We start from the raw sequence: 20891 nt of genomic DNA, 5'->3' as shown, positions 1-20891 counted from the left end.
GGTGCACGCAGGCTCCTGAATCCATCTGACCTGTGCATACACCAGAGAGACAAAAAGTTCTGGCCCATCCACAGTGAAGTGATGTCCCATCCACAGCCCAGGCAAGAAATGGCGTTGGTGGAATCAGGTTTTTCAGAAGAGGAGCATCACGTCGATTCCCCAGGCAGCCAATCCTCAACTTTAGGATACTAAAAATCTTTTGTCCACAGGCAAGATATAAGTAATTAAGGACCCACTGGTTCCCACAAAACCCCTTTAAACAGGATCGGTCAGCTCTCCGAACATGCCTGTTTTAGTAATTTATTGTTTCTCCATGATAAAACAATCCTAGAGCACCTTTCTTAGAACTCTATGTTGTGCCATTCCTCTGTTATTTCTCAAGGGATTTATGAAAAAAAAAATGTATCATCTGGGTGGTGAGAGTCTGACATTCCCCAATTAGTGCTGACATAGTCAAATTGTGCAGGGAAAATCCCTTTGACAAGGACAATAGTAATGCCCAAGTGTCAATTTATTCATAAATAACAGAGGAACAGCACAACACACCCAATGAACTGTATTATCTGACAACCATTTACCTGAACAACCATTTTATACAAGGACGGCTCAGGTCTGGTAAAATGGGAGCCCCTTTCTCATAAAGCAGCCCTACAATCTGACTCACAGAGAGGAGTCCTTAGTGGACGATCCAAATGCTTTAGTAAGACTTCATGATAACATCCATTACTGTCTGAATCTACCTTGGCAATCTTGACCACATTCCTTTTCATTTATTTGTGGAACAGAGCACACAACCTAAGCCACATTGAAGGCATCTCACCCAGCCAGCCAGAATCCTACTCCATAGTTCTGAGAGGCAAGCACCATGAAACAGCTGTCTACGGATGGATATCTGGCTTGGCCATATTCTCCTGTCAAATCCTAAGTCTTGTTGGAAAGTCAGATCTTGACTCATAAGTAGGCACTTCCAAGAGGTGGCGCTGGTGAGATGGTTCTCTTTCTTGGAGATACCTCTTTGCATATTGTTTTCCCATTGAGCACTGCCAATAAGTCTCCAAAGTCCAAACCATGGGGCACTTCCAGTTAGTCTCCATACAGAACTGGTCTCTTTAAAGGGGTTGTCCAGCTTCAGAGCTGAACCCAGACATAACGCCTTCTTCCCCCATTCAGACCCTCTGAGTTGAGCATTGGAGCATTTCATGCTCAGATACTCTCCCTTGCTCTGCCCTCCAATTTTGCACCACATTTTTGGAACAGTTTGCCACATTTCATTTTAGATATATTTATCATTGAAGTAAGCCAAAAAGAATAATCCACTGCACCTTGACCACTAAGGCTTCGTTCACATCACCGTTCAGCCTTTCCGCTCTCCTGCTCTGTTTAAGGAGCAGGAAAACAGAAAGGACGGATTCGGCACATAACTGATCTGAACGGAACGTAAGGACCCCATAGACTATAATGGGGTTAGTTAGGTTTCCACTCAGGAGAATTTTTTTTTTTAAAGCGGAGACAAAAGTCCTGCATGCACTACTTTTGTCTCCACTCCAAAAACTTCTTCTGAGCGTAAACCTATCGGCCCCCTTTATAGTCTATAGGGTCCTTACGTTACGTTCGGCTCAGTTATGTGCCAAATGCTTCCTTTCAGTTTTCCTGCAACTATAACGGAGCAGGAGAGCGGAAAGGCTGAACAGTGATGTGAACAAAGCCTAAGGGGGCATGACTTCACTGAAAAGGGCCATGGCTTTGTGGGAAATTCTGTTGCAAAGTAAGCTAAATAACAGGTATAAAGTTAAATTAGAGATATATCACCCAGCTTTAGTCACTAACAAATCTTTAAGGGTAGATTTTTTTAACTGATGACCTATCCACCTATCTCACCAAGTACAGCGCTGTACATTGTATAGCGGCTGTGTTTGGTATCGCAGCTCAGCCCCATTCACTTCAATGGGGCTCAACTGCACCTAGGCCATATGACCAATAAACGTGACGTCACACGACCTAGGCAAAGATGATAAGTCTGCGGCACTACTAGGAGCGCTGATGCCATCTCAAACTGCTGATTAGAAGGGGTCCTGGGTGTTAGACCCCCACTGATAAGATACTCATGACCTATCCAAAGATAAAAAAAAAAAACAAAAAAAAAACACCTTTAGGCTACTTTCACACTAGCGCTTGATCGGATCCGTTCTGAACGGATCCGATCATATTAATGCAGACGGAGGCTCCGTTCAGTACGGATCCGTCTGCATTAATAACTTAGAAAAATTTCTAAGTGCGAAAGTAGCCTGAGCGGATCCGTTCAGACTTTCAATGTAAAGTCAATGGGGGACGGATCCGCTTGAAGATTGAGCCATATGGTGTCATCTTCAAGCGGATCCGTTCCCATTGACTTACATTGTAAGTCTGAACGGATCCGCTCGCCTCCGCACGGCCAGGCGGACAGCTGAACGCTGCAAGCAGCGTTCAGCTGTCCGCCTGGCAGTGCGGAGGCGAGCGGAGCGGAGGCTGAACGCCGCCAGACTGATGCAGTCTGAGCGGATCCGCTCCATTCAGACTGCATTAGGGCTGGACGGAGGCGTTCGGGTCCGCTCGTGAGCTCCTTCAAACGGAGCTCACGAGCGGACCGACGAACGCAAGTGTGAAAGTAGCCTTAAACTGCAAGGTCTACATTTCAGACAAGAATAGTAAATCTGCCCCAATCTAATTTTTCTTTCAATTTGTATTTTTCTTTTTGCGTGGACTGACAAAAAAAAAAACATTTACAATTTCACTACTATTTACACAAAGGATTTTTTATGAAGACTATACTATACGATGCCACACTATATGAAAAAAAACATTAAAATCACACCTCTTTTGAGATTTTTGAGTACTCTTTACGTCGGTTTAGACTTTTCCTCCTAGACAGATCTGTCACAAGCTCCATTTCTCGTACTCTTGTTGGATGTGGTTTAAGTTCTTCTGTTTTGTAAAATTCCTAGTAGAAGAAGTGGGTCAGCAATCACTTTTTGATGCTAATAAATCTTCACTTTATTGCCATAAACAAAATACAGGCAGATGTGACGCGTTTCGGCTAAACAACAACTTTTTAAAAAAATCCCTAAAAGTCACATCTAAATGAAGCTTGTTTATACCATGACATGAGACCATCTATAACAGTGGATATGTATACTCCATATATAGAAACAGCAAAGATGGCATAACATGAAAAAGTCCTGAAAGCACCAACCGGTTGTGCTTATATGGTTAACTTAAAGCAGCTGTCTCACTTCACCAAATCACACTGATCATGTAGAGAAAGTGAATACAAGGCACTTACTATTGTATTGTGATTGTCCATATTGCCTCATTTGCTGGCTTGATAAATTTTTCTATTGAATATACACTGCTCATTTACAAGGGTTACAACCAGCCACCTCGTATCTGTGCTGCAGCAGTGGCCTTAACCCCTTGAAATGAGCAGTGTATTATGCAATGGAAAAATAAATCAAGCCAGCAAAGGAGGAAACATGGACAATCACAATACATTAGTAATTGCCTTTTATTAACCTTGTTGACATGATACATGCCATTTGCTAAAGTGAGACAACCCCTTTAATGCCTTTCTATCCCACTGCATGGTACAAAACCTTGATGAATATTCCAGTCCTATGGAAAGCCTATCCTTCCAGATCAAACAGTTATAATCAGATGCTTGCATCATTGGCCTTGGTATTCTTCACCACCATCCAAGACCATCTAAGGCTTTACTCTACATCAATTTCAGTTTATTACCTTAGGTTAGTAGAAGACACTTTAAGAATGTCTCTATACTTTGCTGTGACTCAAGACAAAAACAACAACAAACGAACATCTCCATTCTCCTCCTGGACTACAGTTCAGTATTGACATCTGCCAATTGAAAACACTGAAAAACCCACACATCCTGTATTTTAAACCATATATGCAGCTGGACCTTTCTATTTCCATTTCCTCATCTACTTATTTTAAGAATGTTTTATTACATTCCAAACTTTATAAATTTGCTTCTCTTGGACCTCATCAAAAAGGAATCCTACCAGTGTAGTCTCTAGGTGAAGTAGTCTGAGGATTTCACCAAGGTTAATCATGAACATTTTAATGATGTCCAACGCAAAACATTAATGGTTTGATTCTAGACGTTTGTCTTCACAAAAAAAACAAAAAATAAAAAAAAACACACATCACATGGACATTTGTATACCTTGCTTTCACTGTGTATCCATTCCTGCTGAACCACTAATCGTTGCGTTTTTGGCTCTTGTGGTAGTTCCACTGGAACACTTTGCCTAGAACGATGCCACTCCATTTTCTTTTCTTTATTTTCCAGCATAAGGCTGATTAAATCACTAGCTTTCGCTGGTTTTTTAGGTTCAGAAGGTGTCGGTGTCTTTTCCTCTGGAATGGATCCCCTACGCGTAAAGCTCTGGTGTTCACGCTCTACCACGTAAATTTCCTTTTGATCATCACCACTCATCTTTATTTGCACTTGTTTTCCTTGCAAATGTAAATTGGATCTTGCTTCTGTTGTCATTGATTCAAAGGATTGTGTTGATTGTGCTTTATAGTTAAAGGTTTTTACTGAGGACTCCTGAATGCCTTGAAGCTCTTTTCCTTTATATAGATCTTTCTCATAACTTCCTTCTGCTAAAGCATTCAAATTATCTAAAAATGTAGAACTTTTTGACACATCTTGCTTAAGATCATCTTTTGCAGAGGTAAATACTTGTGATGAAGAATACCGTGAGGAAACAGCCTCATACTTGTTACCTTCATCATTAGTAAATTGCCTAATTGAGGGATCTTTCCATTTGTTGCTTGAACCTTTTGAGACACTCTCTCTAAAAGATCTTGACCTTTCCCAGTGAGGCAAATTATGATCATCATCTCTGGCCTTGTTCTCTTTATCCTTCCTTTGACTAGCATTATAGTCAGCCATCAGAGAATCAACGTCCAAGATTTTAGATTTATAGGTTCCTTCAAGCTTAAGAGAAGGTCCTTTGGCATTTGACTCTTGTGTGTTCTCTGGCTCCATGAAATGTGACTTCTGCATAGGTTTTGTTTGGGTATCTAGATATGTTGGACCTTGATCATCTACACTTGACTTTTGCTTGTGTCGCTTAAGCAAAGCATCAATATCAATAACATTGCGTCTTCCAGATGGCTTTTCTACTAAATTATCCCGAAGAACTTGCACATTTTTGTATGTTTTTAATTCTTTTGAGGCAGGTGAGTCATCTATATCTTTATCTGTATTTTTTTCTTCTGGTGTGAAAGAATCATGATGTGAGTTGGAGTTAATTATGCCCATTTTTATGCTACGCTTAAAGTAATCCTCAGACGTTAAACTGGTATTACTGCTGATCTGACTTTGAACATCATGGTTCCTATGCTTTTTACTATCTATACCGGTTACTGCAAAATATGTTGCTTTCTTATCCACCGGAGTTAGGTCTTTAGCAGCACTAATATCTATGTTGTCTTTTTTTTCATATGATAGGCTTAATTCATCTGTCTTTTTCCTTAAGTCATCACGCTCAAATTTATACAGGCTAGATCGCCTATTCGTGTCATCACTGATATTCTCTCCGTCTTGAAAGAAGTCTTTACTTTTTAGCAGCGTAATATTTTCTTTAAATTCTTCCTTGTACTCTTTCTTTAGAAAGCCATCAGCTTCTTTCGTCGACCTTCGGGTGAATAATTCTCTCTTTATTTGCTCAATTTCCGTATTCAGCATGACGTCAGTAAAGTCATTTGACTCCTCTTTATTGATGTTCTTGGTTGACAATCCTTTTTGAGGATTAAACTGATTAAGTGATGATAGCTTTTTATACTCTTTCACTTGGGTTAAACTATTTGTTTCATCTCTTACATTTGGATTCGCAGTGGTTGCATCCTCCACAGTTCTAATGCCTTTTTCTGAATCTTTTTCTATTAAGTTGCGAGAACTAATCAACTTGTCACTTTGTTGACTGAAACTTCTGAAAGGGGTTTTCCCTTCTCCCTTATCTGTCGCACTAGTTCCAAAAGAAGAATAGTCTGAAGAATATTTACCCAGTGTATTTTCTGTTTTTTCTTTTCTATTATTTGATTCACAAGATTTCGCTTTAAAATGTAAGTCAGCCTCATCATTTAAATAATTTTTATTACTGCTAAAAAGACTTTCAGATGATGCATTTACAAATTCCTTTTTCTCTGTTCTAGGGGCATTTATTCCTTGAAATGGAAATTCAGTGTCTGTAGAAAATAATTTTCCTGGGGAATTTTCTTTAGGACTTAGGGTATTTCTCTTTCGATACTCACTCTTACTTCTTTGGAGACTAGTTCCTGGATGTTCATTCCCATCTTTGACAAGTTCCCGATCTTTGTTGTGAAAAGATCGTCGAGATCGAAGAGTCACGGCTTTGTCTTCAGGTGCCATTTTAATAGATTCACTTAGAACTCTTTCCCCTACAGCTTGGACTACTTCATACCTCGGCTCTACTCTCCTGTTCTCATCAACATTCTTAAGGTTTTTAAGCCTCTCTCTTTGTAAATCTCCAATTTCTGTGGAATACAAAACAGTCCCAACGGAACTTTCACTAAGTTTACTGTCTGCTACTTTGAGGTCTCTTTTAATTTGTGACTTAGAGTGCACGTTATCGCCACTTAACCATTCTAACCAACTTGAGGATTCATGTTTGGCCGGAAGATATTCAGACATTACAGTACTTTTGGGAGATGGGTTGGATGTAAGACTTCCCAAGTGGTATACATCAGGAGGATTATGCCTTTCCACATTGTGTTCAAAGATGGTTGCTTTTGCAGTTTTTTCTACTTGGGTAGAATTCTTGTCCTTTACTTCTGATGTATCGGTTTTTGCATCATAGAATTTATCTTTGTAGCTATAATCTCTTCTGTCTTTTGTTACATCTGCATTTTCCTCAAGCTGTACAGGTTCATCATATCTTTTGATTGACCTTCTTGGCCCGAATGTTTTTTCCTCCAGTAATGAACTATTTTGCCAGTCCTTTTTTTCCTGAAAAAACAAACAAAAAAAAACAACTTAATATTATGTTACTCTAATTTCATATATCCATGCAACAGACTATTCCTCTTAACCTATCAAAGGGGTTATTCATGCATTTAAAATACGAGATCAATATTAGATCGGTTGGTATTCAACTCTCGGAACCGCCACCAATCAGCTGTTTGATGGGGCTATGGAGCTGCAGCTTCCTCATGGCTTACAACGCTGAGTTTTTTTAGGCCAGGATCCACCAAAAACAACAGGCCCAACTGTGGCCCTTCCAGGGAAAACTTAGGTAGGACAACTTTAATTTCACTCCATCCAGTTCTATTGCTCTCCCTTTTTACCCCAAAAGATGATATACAGAAGTCAGTCAAACTTCTATTGTAGATAGAAGTAATTCTTCCCTTGTCACTAAGGCAATGATCACACAATGGGATTTCATAGGGATTTCGGTACATAGTCCACACTGAAATGTGTATGCAATCTGCATTCTGGTTCACATGCAAAAGAAAACTTTGGTGATTTCAGGAACAAATCACGAGGATTGGCCCCACTAAATAACAATGGGTCTAATCCTAATGTAGATCCACTGCAGTGCAAACCACAACAAATCTGCATCAGAAATCATAAGGATCTGCTGCGGATTTCTGTAGAAGAGAATACACATTGGAAAATATTTCACATTCCCTAAAATACTCCCCCTTACTGAGGCTCATTTGTCTCACAACTACTTCATAACAACTACAGATGTTCATCTGTTTCTCTCTTGATGTTAAGTAGTCTCTTTATATAAAACTATCTAGATTTGAACATACCAGACCAGAGAACTTTTAGCAATCCAACATATATATATATATATATATTTAAATCATCAAAGATCTAATGTTTGTACTAAGCTCCCAGACTAGGCTAAATGACTTATAATTTCTAGAGCCATAAACCATAGTGTCATAAATGATCAACGCAAATTACCAGTTAATGCACATAAGAAAAGAAATTTCATGCGGATGTGAACATGGATAAATACAATTTTCATTAGGGAAACTATTACAATTTAAAGTGCCTGATGGGCTGTAAAGGACTGATCTATAGTAAGTGAATTAAACAAAGCATTACAAGTATTTTAGATATTCATTAACATGCCATTTCTTTGGCACTTTGAATGAGTATTTAAAATGAACTGCACAGCAGACAGCCCTGACATGTTGACAACTGCACTGTCTGATCATGCATGAAATATCGTGACATGCTATGATTATTTAAAGGAGTTATTCACCATTATATTAGACCTCACAGACTGGCCAACCCGTGGTGGTGATCATAAACACCTGGTTCCCGCTGCTGGGTTTGGTCTCTATTCCTTCACGACCGGCTGTCCATCTCCCTGTTTCCCTGATATCAACATCCTGTAGCTCTCCGCAGCGGTGACCTCCTCCCGTTAAGTTGTGGCAAATGGTTACATGAAGCAAGAGAAGGAGGTCAACGATGCAGCATGCAACCCCTCCCGCCCAACCCCTGTCAACAGAGATTCAACCGAGCGATGGGGACCAGGTAAGTATGATCCCCACCAGGGGTTGGCCAATCTGTGAGGTCTGATATCATTTCTGATAACTCCTTTAACCTCTACCCTTTTTGGGGTTTGTTTTCAAGGAGTTCGTTGAGTGGTGAAAATAACATGTTAACTTTATTTTGTAGGTCAGTATGATTATAGCAATACTAAATTTATATAATTTTATTATGTTATACTAATGTTCAAAAAAATAAGCCATGATATTATAGAGCAGGAGCTGAGCAGATTAATCCTTTCAGGACCAAGCCATTTTTCACCTTTCTGCCCAGGCCATTTTTAGCAAATTTAAAAATGTGTCACTTTAAAACGCTTTTACTTATCCAGGCCATTCTGAGATTGTTTTCTTGTCACATATTGTACTTCATGACAGTGGTGAAATTGAGTGTATACAATATATCGATCGGCACTGCGGGAAATAGAGTGGCGATGCGCATGTCCCAGGGGAGGCGTCCCATGTAGATAAAAGGAAAGAAGGACTGGCACTCGCTGTTAGATATACTGTTGTGACTTATTGTCACATTCCAGTGACGCGTTTCGGCATACAATCTGCCTTTATCAAACAGTTTAATAAAGGCAGATTGTATGCTGAAACGTGTCACAGGAATGTGACAATAAATCACAACAAGATTATATACTAACAGCGAGTGCCAGTCCTTCTTTCCTTTTAATTAGGTGGCAAAATGGAGTTAAAAAATTCAATTTATTTATAAAAAAATACAAAATTTACCCCAAAAATTGACAAATTAGCAAATTTCTATTTCTTTACTTTTATAATAGATAGTAATAACTCCGAAAATAGTTATTACTTTACATTCCCCATATGACCAGTTTATGTTTGGATCATTTTGTGAATGCCATTTTATTTTTTGGGGACGTTAAAAGGCTTAGGCTACTTTCACACTTGCGTTCGGAGCGGATCCGTCTGGTATCTGCACAAACGGATCCGCTCCTATAATGCAAACGATGGTATCCGTTCAGAACGGATCAGTCTGCATTATATTTCAGAAAAAAAATCTAAGTCTAATTGTTAGTCAGACAGATCCGTCCTGACTTTGCATTGAAAGTCAATGGGGGACGGATTAGTTTGAAATTGCACCATATTGTGTCAACGTCAAACGGATCCGTACCCATCGACTTACATTGTAAGTCTGGACGGATCCGTTTGGCTCCGCACGGCCAGGCGGACATGAAAACGCTGCAAACGCTGCAGGCTGTCCGCCTGCTGAGCGGAACGGAGGCGGAACGGAGCCATACTGATGCATTCTGAGCGGATACTTATCCACTCAGAATGCATTGGGGCTGTACGGATCCGTTCGGGGCTCACAAGCGGAACCCCGAACACAAGTGTGAAAGTAGCCTTAGGCCTTTTTCACACGGGCGTTGTGGGAAAATGTGTGGGTGCGTTGCGGGAACACGTGTGATTTTTACGCACGAGTGCAAAACATTGTAATGCGTTTTGCACTCGCATGAGAAAAATCGCGCATGTTTGGTACCCAAACCCGAACTTCTTCACAGAAGTTCGGGCTTGGATCAGTGTTCTGTAGGGTTAAAAAAAAATAAAAAAATTTTTAACTCACCTTAATCCACTTGATCGCGCAGCCGGCATCTCCTTCTGTCTTCATCTTAGCTGTGTGGAGGAACAGGACCTGTGGTGACGTCACTCCGGTCATCACATTATGCATCACATGATCTTTTACCATGGTGATGGATCATGTGATGACTGGAGTGACGTCACCACAGGTCCTGTTCCTCCACACAGCTAAGATGAAGACAGAAGGAGATGCCGGCTGCGCGATCAAGTGGATTAAGGAGAGTTCAATTATTTTTTTTATTTTTTTTTTAACCCCTCCAGCGCTATTTTACTATGCATTCTGTATTCAGAATGCTATTATTTTCCCTTATAACCATGTTATAAGGGAAAATAATAATGATGATCGGGTTCTTCATCCCGATCGTCTCCTAGCAACTGTGCGTGAAAATTGCACCGCATCCGCACTTGCTTGTGGATGCTTGCGATTTTCACGAAACCCCATTCATTTCTATGGGGCCTGCATTACGTGAAAAACGCACATAATAGAGCATGCTGCGATTTTCACGCAACGCATAAATGATGCGTGAAAATCACCGCTCATGTGAACAGCCCCATAGAAATGAATGGGTCGGGATTCAGTGCGGGTGCAACGCGTTCAACTCACGCATCGCATCCGCGCGGAATACTAACCCGTGTGAAAGGGGCCTTAGAAGTTCAGAAGCAAATCTTGAAATTTTTCTGAAAATTTCCAAAACCCACTTTTTAAAGGACCAGTTCAGGTCTGAAATCACTTTGTGAGGCTTACATAATAGAAACCACCCAAAAATGACCCCATTTTAGAAACTACAGATTTTCCATTTTATTAAATTTTATTTCCATTAAGAAAGCAAGGGTTAACAACCAAACAAAACTCAATATTTATTGCCCTGATTCTGTAGTTTACAGAAACACCCCATATGTGGTTGTAAACTGCTGTACGGGCACGCGGTATTACGCAGAAAGAATGGAACGCCATATGGTTTTTGGAAAGCAGATTTCACTGGGATAATTTTAAGCTGCCATGTCACATTTCAAGACCCCCTGATGCACCCCTAGAGTAGAAACTCCAAAAAAGTGACCCAATTTTAGAAACTACACCCCTTAAGGTATGCAAAACTGATTTTACAAACTTTGTTAACCCTTTACGTGTTCCACAAGAATTTATGGGAAAAAAAAAAAAAAAGATAAAATTTCAGAATCAGTTTTTTGCCAGCTTTTCCATTTTAATCCATTTTTCTAGTTAAAAAGCAAGGGTTTAAATACCCCATATGTGGTTGTAAACTGCTGTACGGGCACACGGCATTGCGCAGAAGGACAGGAATGCCATATGGTTTTTGGAAGGCAGATTTTGCTGGACTGGTTTTTTGAAATCATGTCCCATTTGAAGCCCCCCTGATGCACCCCTAGAGTAGAAACTCCTAAAAAGTGACCCCAATTTGGAAACTACAGGATAAGGTGGCAGTTTTGTTGGTACTATTTTAGGGTACACATGATTGAGGCAAGGTAACATAAAATAGCTGTTTTGGCACAGTTTTTATTTTTTGTTATTTACAACGTTCATCTGACAGGTTAGATCATGTGGTATTTTTATACAGCAGGTTCTTACGGACACGGCGATAGCTAATATGTCTACTTTTTTATTTATTTAAGTTTTACACAATAATATCCTTATTTTATCTCCATATTCTGAAAGCCATAGTTTTTTCTGTTTTTGGGCGATTGTCTTAAGTAGGGTATCATTTTGCGGGATGAGATGACTGTTTGGCGTTATTTTGGTGTGCATATGACTTTTTGATCGCTTGCCATTACACTTTTTGTGAGGTAAGGTGACAAAAAAAAAAAATGGCTTTTAGGACACAATTTTTATTGACCTAAGGGGTGTTGACCTAAGGGGTTAGATCATGTGGTATTTTTTTTTTTAGAGCAGGCCATTACGGATGTGGTGATACCCAATACATCGACTTTTTTTTTTTTTTTTTTACATTTAACACTAATATTTTTGTAACAAAAAAAAATCATGTTTTATTTATTTGATGGTGTTCACCTGAGGGGTTAGGTCATGTGATATTTTTATAGAGCCGTTCGATACGGACGCGGCGATACCCAATATGTCTACTTTTATTTATTTTTTACAATTTTTAACAAAAAATTTTACTTTATTTTGGGGAAAGGACGCTTTTTTTTTTTTTACTTGAAACTGAATTTTTTTTGCAAAACTTTATTTTTTTACTTTTTTTTTCACTTTACTTTTTTGTCCCACTCTGGGACTTAAACTTTTGGGGGTCTGATGGCCTTTACAATGCATGACAATACTTCTGTATTGTGATGCACTGGCTGTAAGTGTATTACACACTGTAATACACTTACAGCCTTCCTGCCTGTGAGATCAGCTGTCACGGAAGGCAGCCATGATGTCTAAGGAAGGCATCAGGCTGCCTTCCCTGCCATCGGGTCCCTGTCACAGCAGCACCGGGACCCGATGGTTGCTTCCTCCCTGCACAGGCATCACCCGTGCCGCGGTCATCGCTGGCCGCGGCTGTGCAGGGGTTAATGCGCCGGCATCAGTGATTTCACCGACGCCAGCGCAGACAGCAGGGGTCTGGCTATCAGTGACTGCCGAACCCCTGCCGTTGATCAGGCGGGCGAAGCTCCTGCACCTGCCCGATCAGGGAGATTTATCAAAACTGGTGTAAAGCAAAACTGGCTTAATTGCCTATAGCAACCAATCATATTGATCATGAAAGGTGGAATCAGATTGGCTGCTATGGGCAACTAAGCCAGTTTTCCTTTGCACCGGTCTCGATTCCCCCCTTGACCATTCCCCCCTTAGGGCCGGACAAAATGCGGGTGCGTTGCGGGAAAATGTGCAATTTTTCCACACAAGTGCAAAGGGCTTCAAAGCGTTTCGCATGCGCGTGAGAAAAATCGGCATATTTGGTACCCAGACCCGGACTTCTTCACAGAAGTTTGGGTTAGGTGTTGTGTAGATTTTATTTCTTTCCCTTATAACATGGTTATAAGGGAAAATAATAGCATTCTTAATACAGAATGCCAAGTAAATTAGGCATGGAGGGGTTAAAAAATAAAATAAAAAAAATATTTAACTGACCTCATCCACTTCGCGCAGCCCAGCTTGTCTTCTTTCTTCTTCTTTGAGGACCTGGGAGGAAAAGGACCTTTGGTTACAGGCTGCACGAACAAGTGGATGAGGAGAGTTAAATTTTTTCTTAATTTTTTTAATCCCCTCCACCCCTAATTTACTTAGCATTCTGTATTAAGAATGCTATTATTTTCCCTTATAACCATGTTATAAGGGAAAATAATAAAGATCGGGTCCCCATCCCGATGGTCTCCTAGCAACCATGCGTGAAAATCGAACCGCATCCGCACTTGCTTGCGATTTTCCCGCAGAACAATATAAAAATATAAAAAAAAACGCACAATATAGAGCATGCTGCGATTTTCACGCAACGCACAAGTGATGCGTGAAAATCACCGCTCATGTGCACAGCCCCATAGAAATGAATGGGTCAGGATTCAGTGTGGGTGCAATGCGTTCTACTCTATTCTACTCTACGCATTGCACCCACATGGAATTCTCGCCCGTGTGAACGGGGCCTTAGAGTCTAGTTGGGGGAGTGATTCAATGACACTATTTATGAGTGTCCACAAAGACTCCCAGTTTTGTTATTTATTAATGTATGTAATAGAAAATTATACACTTTTGTAATATATATGTATTTAAATATCGATATATATACTTTTTTTATATCATATCAGGCAGTAGAATGGTATAGCCCATGTATCAGTCCCTTCTAATGCATCCATGGCATAAGTGAAACATGGCATCAGTCATTTGACACTCTTTACAGCATATAATTCCCGACTTTCAGCAAGAGGCAGTGTTACATGACATACATGTAGTGGGTTAGCACACAGGACACATCCATAGGCTAACTAAATAGAACTATTACTAGAATAGCAATTTTTTTTGTGGTTATCAGAGTACCTGTGTGTACTCACATGGCCGCCTGTCTCTAGGTGATGTTGTCATGCTGTTAATAAAGCATAGTGTAAAAAAACACAGATCTGCTTCTACCCAGACACCATCAGACATGAAGAGATGCTGCTGAAGGTGGTAATACTGTATATGCTCTATGTGTTCAGGTTCTCCAGAGGCCACATGACACGTGAGGGTGACATGACTGACACCATGTTTAGTCCTATCTAGCTCTCCTACAGATGCATTTTACAGGAATAAAACGGGCCGTGCCCTTTTTTTTTTTTCTTTAGGGGGATGCTACTATATGAATATAATATAGATCTGAGCAAAATTTTAAATATATGTATATTAGAAAATTGTTCAACATCCTATTCTAAATGTAGTCATTAAAAGTGGAATACCTCTTTAACTGTCAGTCACAAGTAGGTCTGCCCACTGGGCTGATAAGCTTACAGTTATCCCAAACCCTTTGCCATAAAATGATTTATCAAACTGCTTGGCTCCTCCTGCTCTATAGCACGCTGCACGCATACCATAAAAGGTTCCCTTTAAGTTCCCTCTAACTACAATCTGCATCTGCTGATGCAAAGTCCACTTCATAAACATCTACATAAAATCCAGGGTTACACCTAGTGCACCCGGCAGAAGTGGAGAGAACAAAGTTCAAGATTCTTACACTAAATAGATAAATTGATGCATAATGGTCGAAATATGCCATGGCAAAACAACCAATGGGCCCAATATAGCATCACCAAGTGAAGGATGGTAGATTTCTAGAAATGCAAAAAAATATAGTAATGCTAGCTTTAAAAAGGTCACCACAATCTGCAGGCAGCATATAGAGCAGGAGAAGCTGAGCAGATTGATATGTAGTTTGACAGCTGTCTATATACACAGAGAATGAAATCAGTCACTGATAACACCTCCCCCGTGTACGGAGAGCAGGGGGTTAGAAAAAGCAGAGATATAAATTTATAAAATTACAAGTTTTACTGAATCTTTTCCCATAAAACTGCATATACCAGTCTGCTCAGCTCCTCCTGCTCTACAACATGCTGCCTGCAGATTACACTGCATTTCGTGGTGACAGGTTCCCTTTAAAATCCATTTACCTGGGTAGATTTCCTGCCCTTAAAAAGCATCAATACAGCACATTTCTGTATTGGTGTATTAAAGGGTGTATTAAAGGGTCACCGAGTTTTCAAAAAACTTTTGATGTCATAGAGACATACGGAAAGTCTGAGTGTTGCCCCCTGCCGATCGCACTCTCTCAGTGCAGGAAATGGATCCTTAGAAGTCTTAATTCTGTCCTCTGCAGCCAGGAGAGTGCCCTATGTGACCACATCTACTCGTTCTAGCAATCGGTGGGGGGTTTCAACACTAAGACCCCCACCAATCAAAACTTTTGATACGTCTCTATAACACATCAAACGTTTCTAAAGAAAACTCAGTGGCCCTTTAAGGCTCCAGTAAACAAAGCAATCTGCATGCATGCAAAGCGTATGGGTTAAAATGATTGTTACTATAATCAGTCGTCTCCGGTTAGTTTGCATTTGTCAGCAGCCCGTGTGTGATATGCTGCCAAAAAACAATGACTTTTCTGCTCAAACAAAAGATGCCATCACCAAACCGCACTTTCTAATTTCTTAGCTGCCGGGCAGGATCTTTACATGGGGCAATGATCAGGAACGGACCGTCATAGGAATGTCTGTTCACCCAATAATCAGCCGGTGTAAAAGGGTAGTTAAACTTCATGATGCGATACATTTTTTGTTTAATTATTGAGTGATGCCCTATATGGGTGATTGGTCAGATGTCCTAATGGGTCAGTGTTCTTCTTTATTAATTCAATATAAAACACTTGTTCACAGTGTTTTGGTGCTGATTTTGGAGCGTTTTCCGCATTGGAATCAGTGTCAAAAAATGACTCCAAATAGCCTCCTATTCATTTCCACATTGGAAAATAGATGTAGCACGTCTTATCTTGGCGCTGAATCTCCCACTGAAATGAATGTGAAGCAGCCAAAAACTGCACTGTACGCTGCGTATGCGTTTGCCGAAAATGCGCTTTTGAAATTAAAGTGATTTTCGGACATTTAAATACTGATGACCTATCCTCAGGATGGGGCATCAGTATCTGATCAGCGAGGGTCTGGCATCCTGGACCCCTGCTGATCTGCTGTTTGATAAGGCACCATGTGAGCACCATGGCCTTCTCTCTGCTTTTCCTACGCCAGTGGCCCAGGAGCAGCTCAGCCAGGAGACGTATTGTCAAAAGGCATTGTGTGAACGTACCCTAAGGAGTTGTCCCATGAAGACAACTTATCCCCTATCAAAAGTGTCTGACCGGTGGAGGTCTGATCAATGGGGGCCATTCTCTCCTGTTTAAATAGACGGTTACGCACCCACCGCTGCTCCGTGCAGCTCTATGGAGCTCCCGGAGATGGTTGAGCGCTTGTACTCTGCACACACTTGTTTCTGGGACTCCGTTCAAATGGAAAGCACGGGCCCACATTCTCATGACTGACAGGGGCCCCAGTGGCTAGACCCTGGCCGATCAGACACTTACCCCCTATCCTGTGGGTAGAGGATAAGTTATCTTAATGAGGCAACCATTTTAATTTAAAGAAACCATACCACATTCTATCAAATCCTCAATAGCCTGCAAGTTATTCTGAACACTCAAGAATTCTCCTCTTACAGCTATTGATTTCTACCTCAGAATGTATCTATCCATTCCCTCTGTCATCTACCACCTCCCACACTGTTAGTGGAACGTGATGAATAAAACTTCTGCTCTGGCGCCCTGACATTTTTATAATAAAGACATCCTCCATTGTTTCTGTAAGCCCGACCATCTTGGGAAAGAAAGCAGGAAATGGTTTAACTAAACCACGTGAAAAAACAAACCAAACATTTCAAACAGCATTTATTAATTAACCACAACCAAAAATATCCTACAAGCCCCGCAGCCAGAAACTTTCATTCCCGTGACCTGCATGTAGCCTTCTCTTCAATGAGTTTAGACTGAAAAGGAAGAAAGGTATGCCAAGGGTGAGCAGTCTGACTTGTAAACTAAAAAGATGACCAAAAACAATAAAGTAAAATAAAAAGCAAGCAGTCCAGAAAATTGCCGCATACGCTTTTGAGTTCTTTTTGGCTCCTTAAGTATCTATTACTGGAAAGAGTTGAATTAAATATCATTTGTGTGCCTGTGTAGTCTGGACTGACCCCTTACAACGCAGTTAGTAAGCGGTTAGGCCTAAACCTCTGCAGCACCTTCACATGATAAAAGACCAAAAGCTAATGACTATATACTGCAAGTTCATTTGCTTTTAGGATTTCCAGATATTTAGGTCAAATTGTTTTATACCTTAGGCTAGTTGCACAATAGCGTTATATAATCTTTCGGCAGGCTGTTCCAGCAGAGGTCTGGATCCGGAGGGACTCCAAAAATTTTAACGCTAGTGTGCAACCAGCCTTAGACTAGTTTCACACTAGCGTTGGGCCTCTCCAGCAGCAGTGCCCTGGGTCCGGCACTAATGGACGCTACCTGACACTCACCGGCCCTATTCGCTATAATGGGGAGCGGAACAGATCCGGGCCACAACCCGGCACACATGCGGAGAAGCGGTCAGACCACAGGCAGCGGTATTTGTCCAACAGATTATCAGCATGTATGCTGGGTTGTAGCCAGATCTTTGCTAGTCCCCATTATAGTGAATGGGGCCGGATGGCGATGCGGTTGCTCACAACAATGCCAGCAGGCTGTTCCCTAATGTTAGCGTTTTAGCAGTCAGGTATGTTTAAAGGGAGTCTGTATTCTCCCAAATCAGTTTCAAACTAAGCACAACGCCATGTATGGTAGGTGCCCCAAAACATAACCATACACTTCTTGTGAGAGTGCGACCCTCTAATACTGAGAAAAACTTAATTTAATTTTTATGCAAATAAGGTTTTCAATGCACCATTGGCAGGATGGCTCTGTTTACAGCAATAATGCCGTCCAGCATCTCCCAATCGTATATAACTGTCCCGAAGACTTCAGAAACAGTAGCTAGAAATTTAGTTGCACGAAGTCCTACCCGTAAAAATGAAAATAAGAATTTCTCAGAATTACAGGACATATTTTCACAAGAAAAGTAATTGTACTTCGCCTACTTTCACACTAGTGTTTCTGCTGGATCCGGCAGGGTTCAGCAAAAACGCTTCAGTTACTGATAATACAACCAGAGGTCGCACTCCGTTTTTTCCAGAAGAGTGAAAATTCTCCTCTGACCATTTTTGAGGAGTATTTTTACCTGAGGAGGAGTACAAAAGCTGCAGTAATACAAATACATAATACTTAGTCCTGCGCTTGCCCACATCTGTGTTGGAGGCTGCGTTTGGAGCCTCTGTTGGAGATTCTGTGAGAAGAGTCTGTTCAGCTTCTTCCCTGTCAGTCAGGCTGCGCTCAAATCACAATTTTGTCATACATATAATGTACACAAAAAACGTGTACTGTTGCATCCGTCACCACAGAGTTCCATTGTAAAAAAAAAAAAAAAAAAAAAATTTATACGTTAGCCTCTAATTCCATGTTTTTTTTGCTAAACCTTGCAGGATGGAAAAATGTGGTACACAAAACTTTCCCATCCTGTACAGTTCTGAAAAAAAAAAGTATACTTTTTTTTTTTTTTTTTTACAATGGAACTCCATGGTGACGGATGCCACAGTATAGCGGTGTCCGTTAATGTTTACGTTTTTTGTGTATGTTGAAAGAATGACAAAAATCCACCCTTACGTGTCCGATCCAGCACTTCTGTTATTTTTGTTACTCTGTTCATCTAACGGAGCAGAACAACAGAAATAAATAGTGGTGGTGTGAACGTGGCCTAAGAGGTGGGTATTTATGCAGAAGACCATTACTAAATACCATCATGCAATTATAGCCAAGTGATAAAGTCCAGTCCAATATAGCGGAATTAACCCTGTACTTTATCAGTTGGCTATAATAGCCTGCCTGCATTCACTACACAGTGCACTACATACACTACACTGCATGCATCAGTGTGTGATGTGTGTAGTGCAGTGTGCGATGTGTACGGTGCAGTGTGTGATGTATACGGTGCAGTGTGTGATGTATACGGTGCAGTGTGTGATGTATACATGTGTTGTCACCTTGATGTTCAGGACTATTTGTCACCTCTGAGGAGTCCTCTTAAGCTCCTCCACCGCCATGTTTCCCGGGGTCCTTGTGCAGCCCTCCCCGCTCTCCTTACTGTAGAAACTCCCGGGAGCCGGAGCCTCCTCCTCTCAGATACCGCTGGCTTCCCCTGCTGCAGGGCGCTGTATCGCTCTGGTGCCAGCCCAAAACCATCCAATAGTAAAGCTCCTTACTGTATGGAGCTTTGCTATTGGTGATTTCAGGCACAGGCAGCGCAGCTGTCTGTAGGTAACAGTTTCGACAGCAGGCTTAGAAAATTATGATAAGCTGCAAGATGATTTGATTACGCTTAAAGGGGTTGTCCGATTTCAGAACTGAACCCAGACATATCCCCTTCTTCCCCCTACTAAGCTCCTTGGCATGCGCTGTATCGGGCAGGGCAAAGGCTTTTTTGTTTACAATTTTACACTGCTAGGCGGAGGCTTCTGCCTAGCAGTCTTCCCAGTGACGTTATCGGCACAAATAGGCGGGTTTTAGCGCCGCCCTAGCCATTTTACAGGCCTAGCCCGCCCATTAGTGCTGGTGACATCACCAGACTCACTGCTAGTAGGAAGCCTCCACCTAGCTTACCCATGGAGAGCCCGGTAGGTCACCGGATCTCCCAAAAAAAAGCCCTTGCCCTGTGCAATTCAGCGCAGGGCAAGGGAGAGCATCAGAGCATGATCCACTGTCGTAATAAGGTTGGGAATCATTTACTTAGGCACTGCCAAACAATAAGCATTTTATGGAAAGGACTGTGATGCAATAAGAAGTTAACCTCCTATGTTCCCTTTCACATATACAAAGGTGCGGGCTAAGAATTCATACCTTCTGAGCTGCATAATCCTGAGAGGAAAAACTACTCCTCCTTTCTTCATTTGGTTTCTCAGATTTCAGATCCAGTCTTGAAGGGGAATTAAAGAATCTGTTAAAAAGTCAAAATAGAAAATTAGAAAATAAAAAAAAAGTGGGCACCCGCACCCTGGAAAAAGCCTAGTACTAATATGCCTTAGACTTTTCTTGCCACTCATCAGCGCAGGACACACTATGAACAGCACAAGCAGCGCACTGAATGCAGGCAGGCTATTATAGTACATGGAGGATATACTATATTGGATTGTAGTATTTAAGCTATTACAGATAAATTATAAAAGGTACAAGGAAGGTATACTATATTGGACTGTAGTTAGAGATGAGCAAATAGAATCCCACAAAGTGGAATTTGATCCGAATTTTAGGATAAATTTGATTCGCCTCAAAGCCGAATTTCTTTGTGCTTCGTGTAAGCGAATCGATTTAACCTAAAATATTATTTTAAAAAAAACTAAAAAATTCATTCTTACCTCCTCCATTTGCTCATGATGGGCTGCCAGCCGCCATCTTGATTGAAGATCTCAGCCGAAATCCCATAATCACGCAGGCCGACGCAGCCTGCGTGCTTAAAAGATTTCGCGCCAGATCTTCAAGCAAGATGGCGGCAGCCGGCCAGTCGAGAGCAAATGGACGGGGTAAGTTTGATTAAAAAAAAAAAAG

General features: G+C 41.0%; 1 protein-coding gene across 3 annotated transcripts in view; it reads right to left on the bottom strand.

Annotated features, from left to right (window-relative positions):
• Positions 1–20891, bottom strand: part of KIAA1671 (KIAA1671 ortholog) — a 173420-nt gene that overhangs the window by 101132 nt on the left and 51397 nt on the right. For 2 of the 3 annotated variants that reach the window (XM_044275376.1, XM_044275377.1), the window contains exons 3-6: positions 20187–20283; positions 13280–13330; positions 4223–7036; positions 2852–2977 (exon numbers count right to left, since the gene is read on the bottom strand). In XM_044275376.1, coding sequence (XP_044131311.1) covers positions 2852–2977; positions 4223–7036; positions 13280–13330; positions 20187–20283 — 3088 coding nt within the window. The remainder of the gene's footprint in view (positions 1–2851; positions 2978–4222; positions 7037–13279; positions 13331–20186; positions 20284–20891) is intronic. The other variant, XM_044275378.1, reaches the window with a different exon arrangement.

This window comes from Bufo gargarizans, chromosome 1, assembly GCF_014858855.1.
Source record: "Bufo gargarizans isolate SCDJY-AF-19 chromosome 1, ASM1485885v1, whole genome shotgun sequence".
Lineage (NCBI taxonomy): Eukaryota > Metazoa > Chordata > Amphibia > Anura > Bufonidae > Bufo > Bufo gargarizans.
Note: the sequence above shows the minus strand (reverse complement) of the source record. Positions and strands in the feature narration are given on the sequence as shown.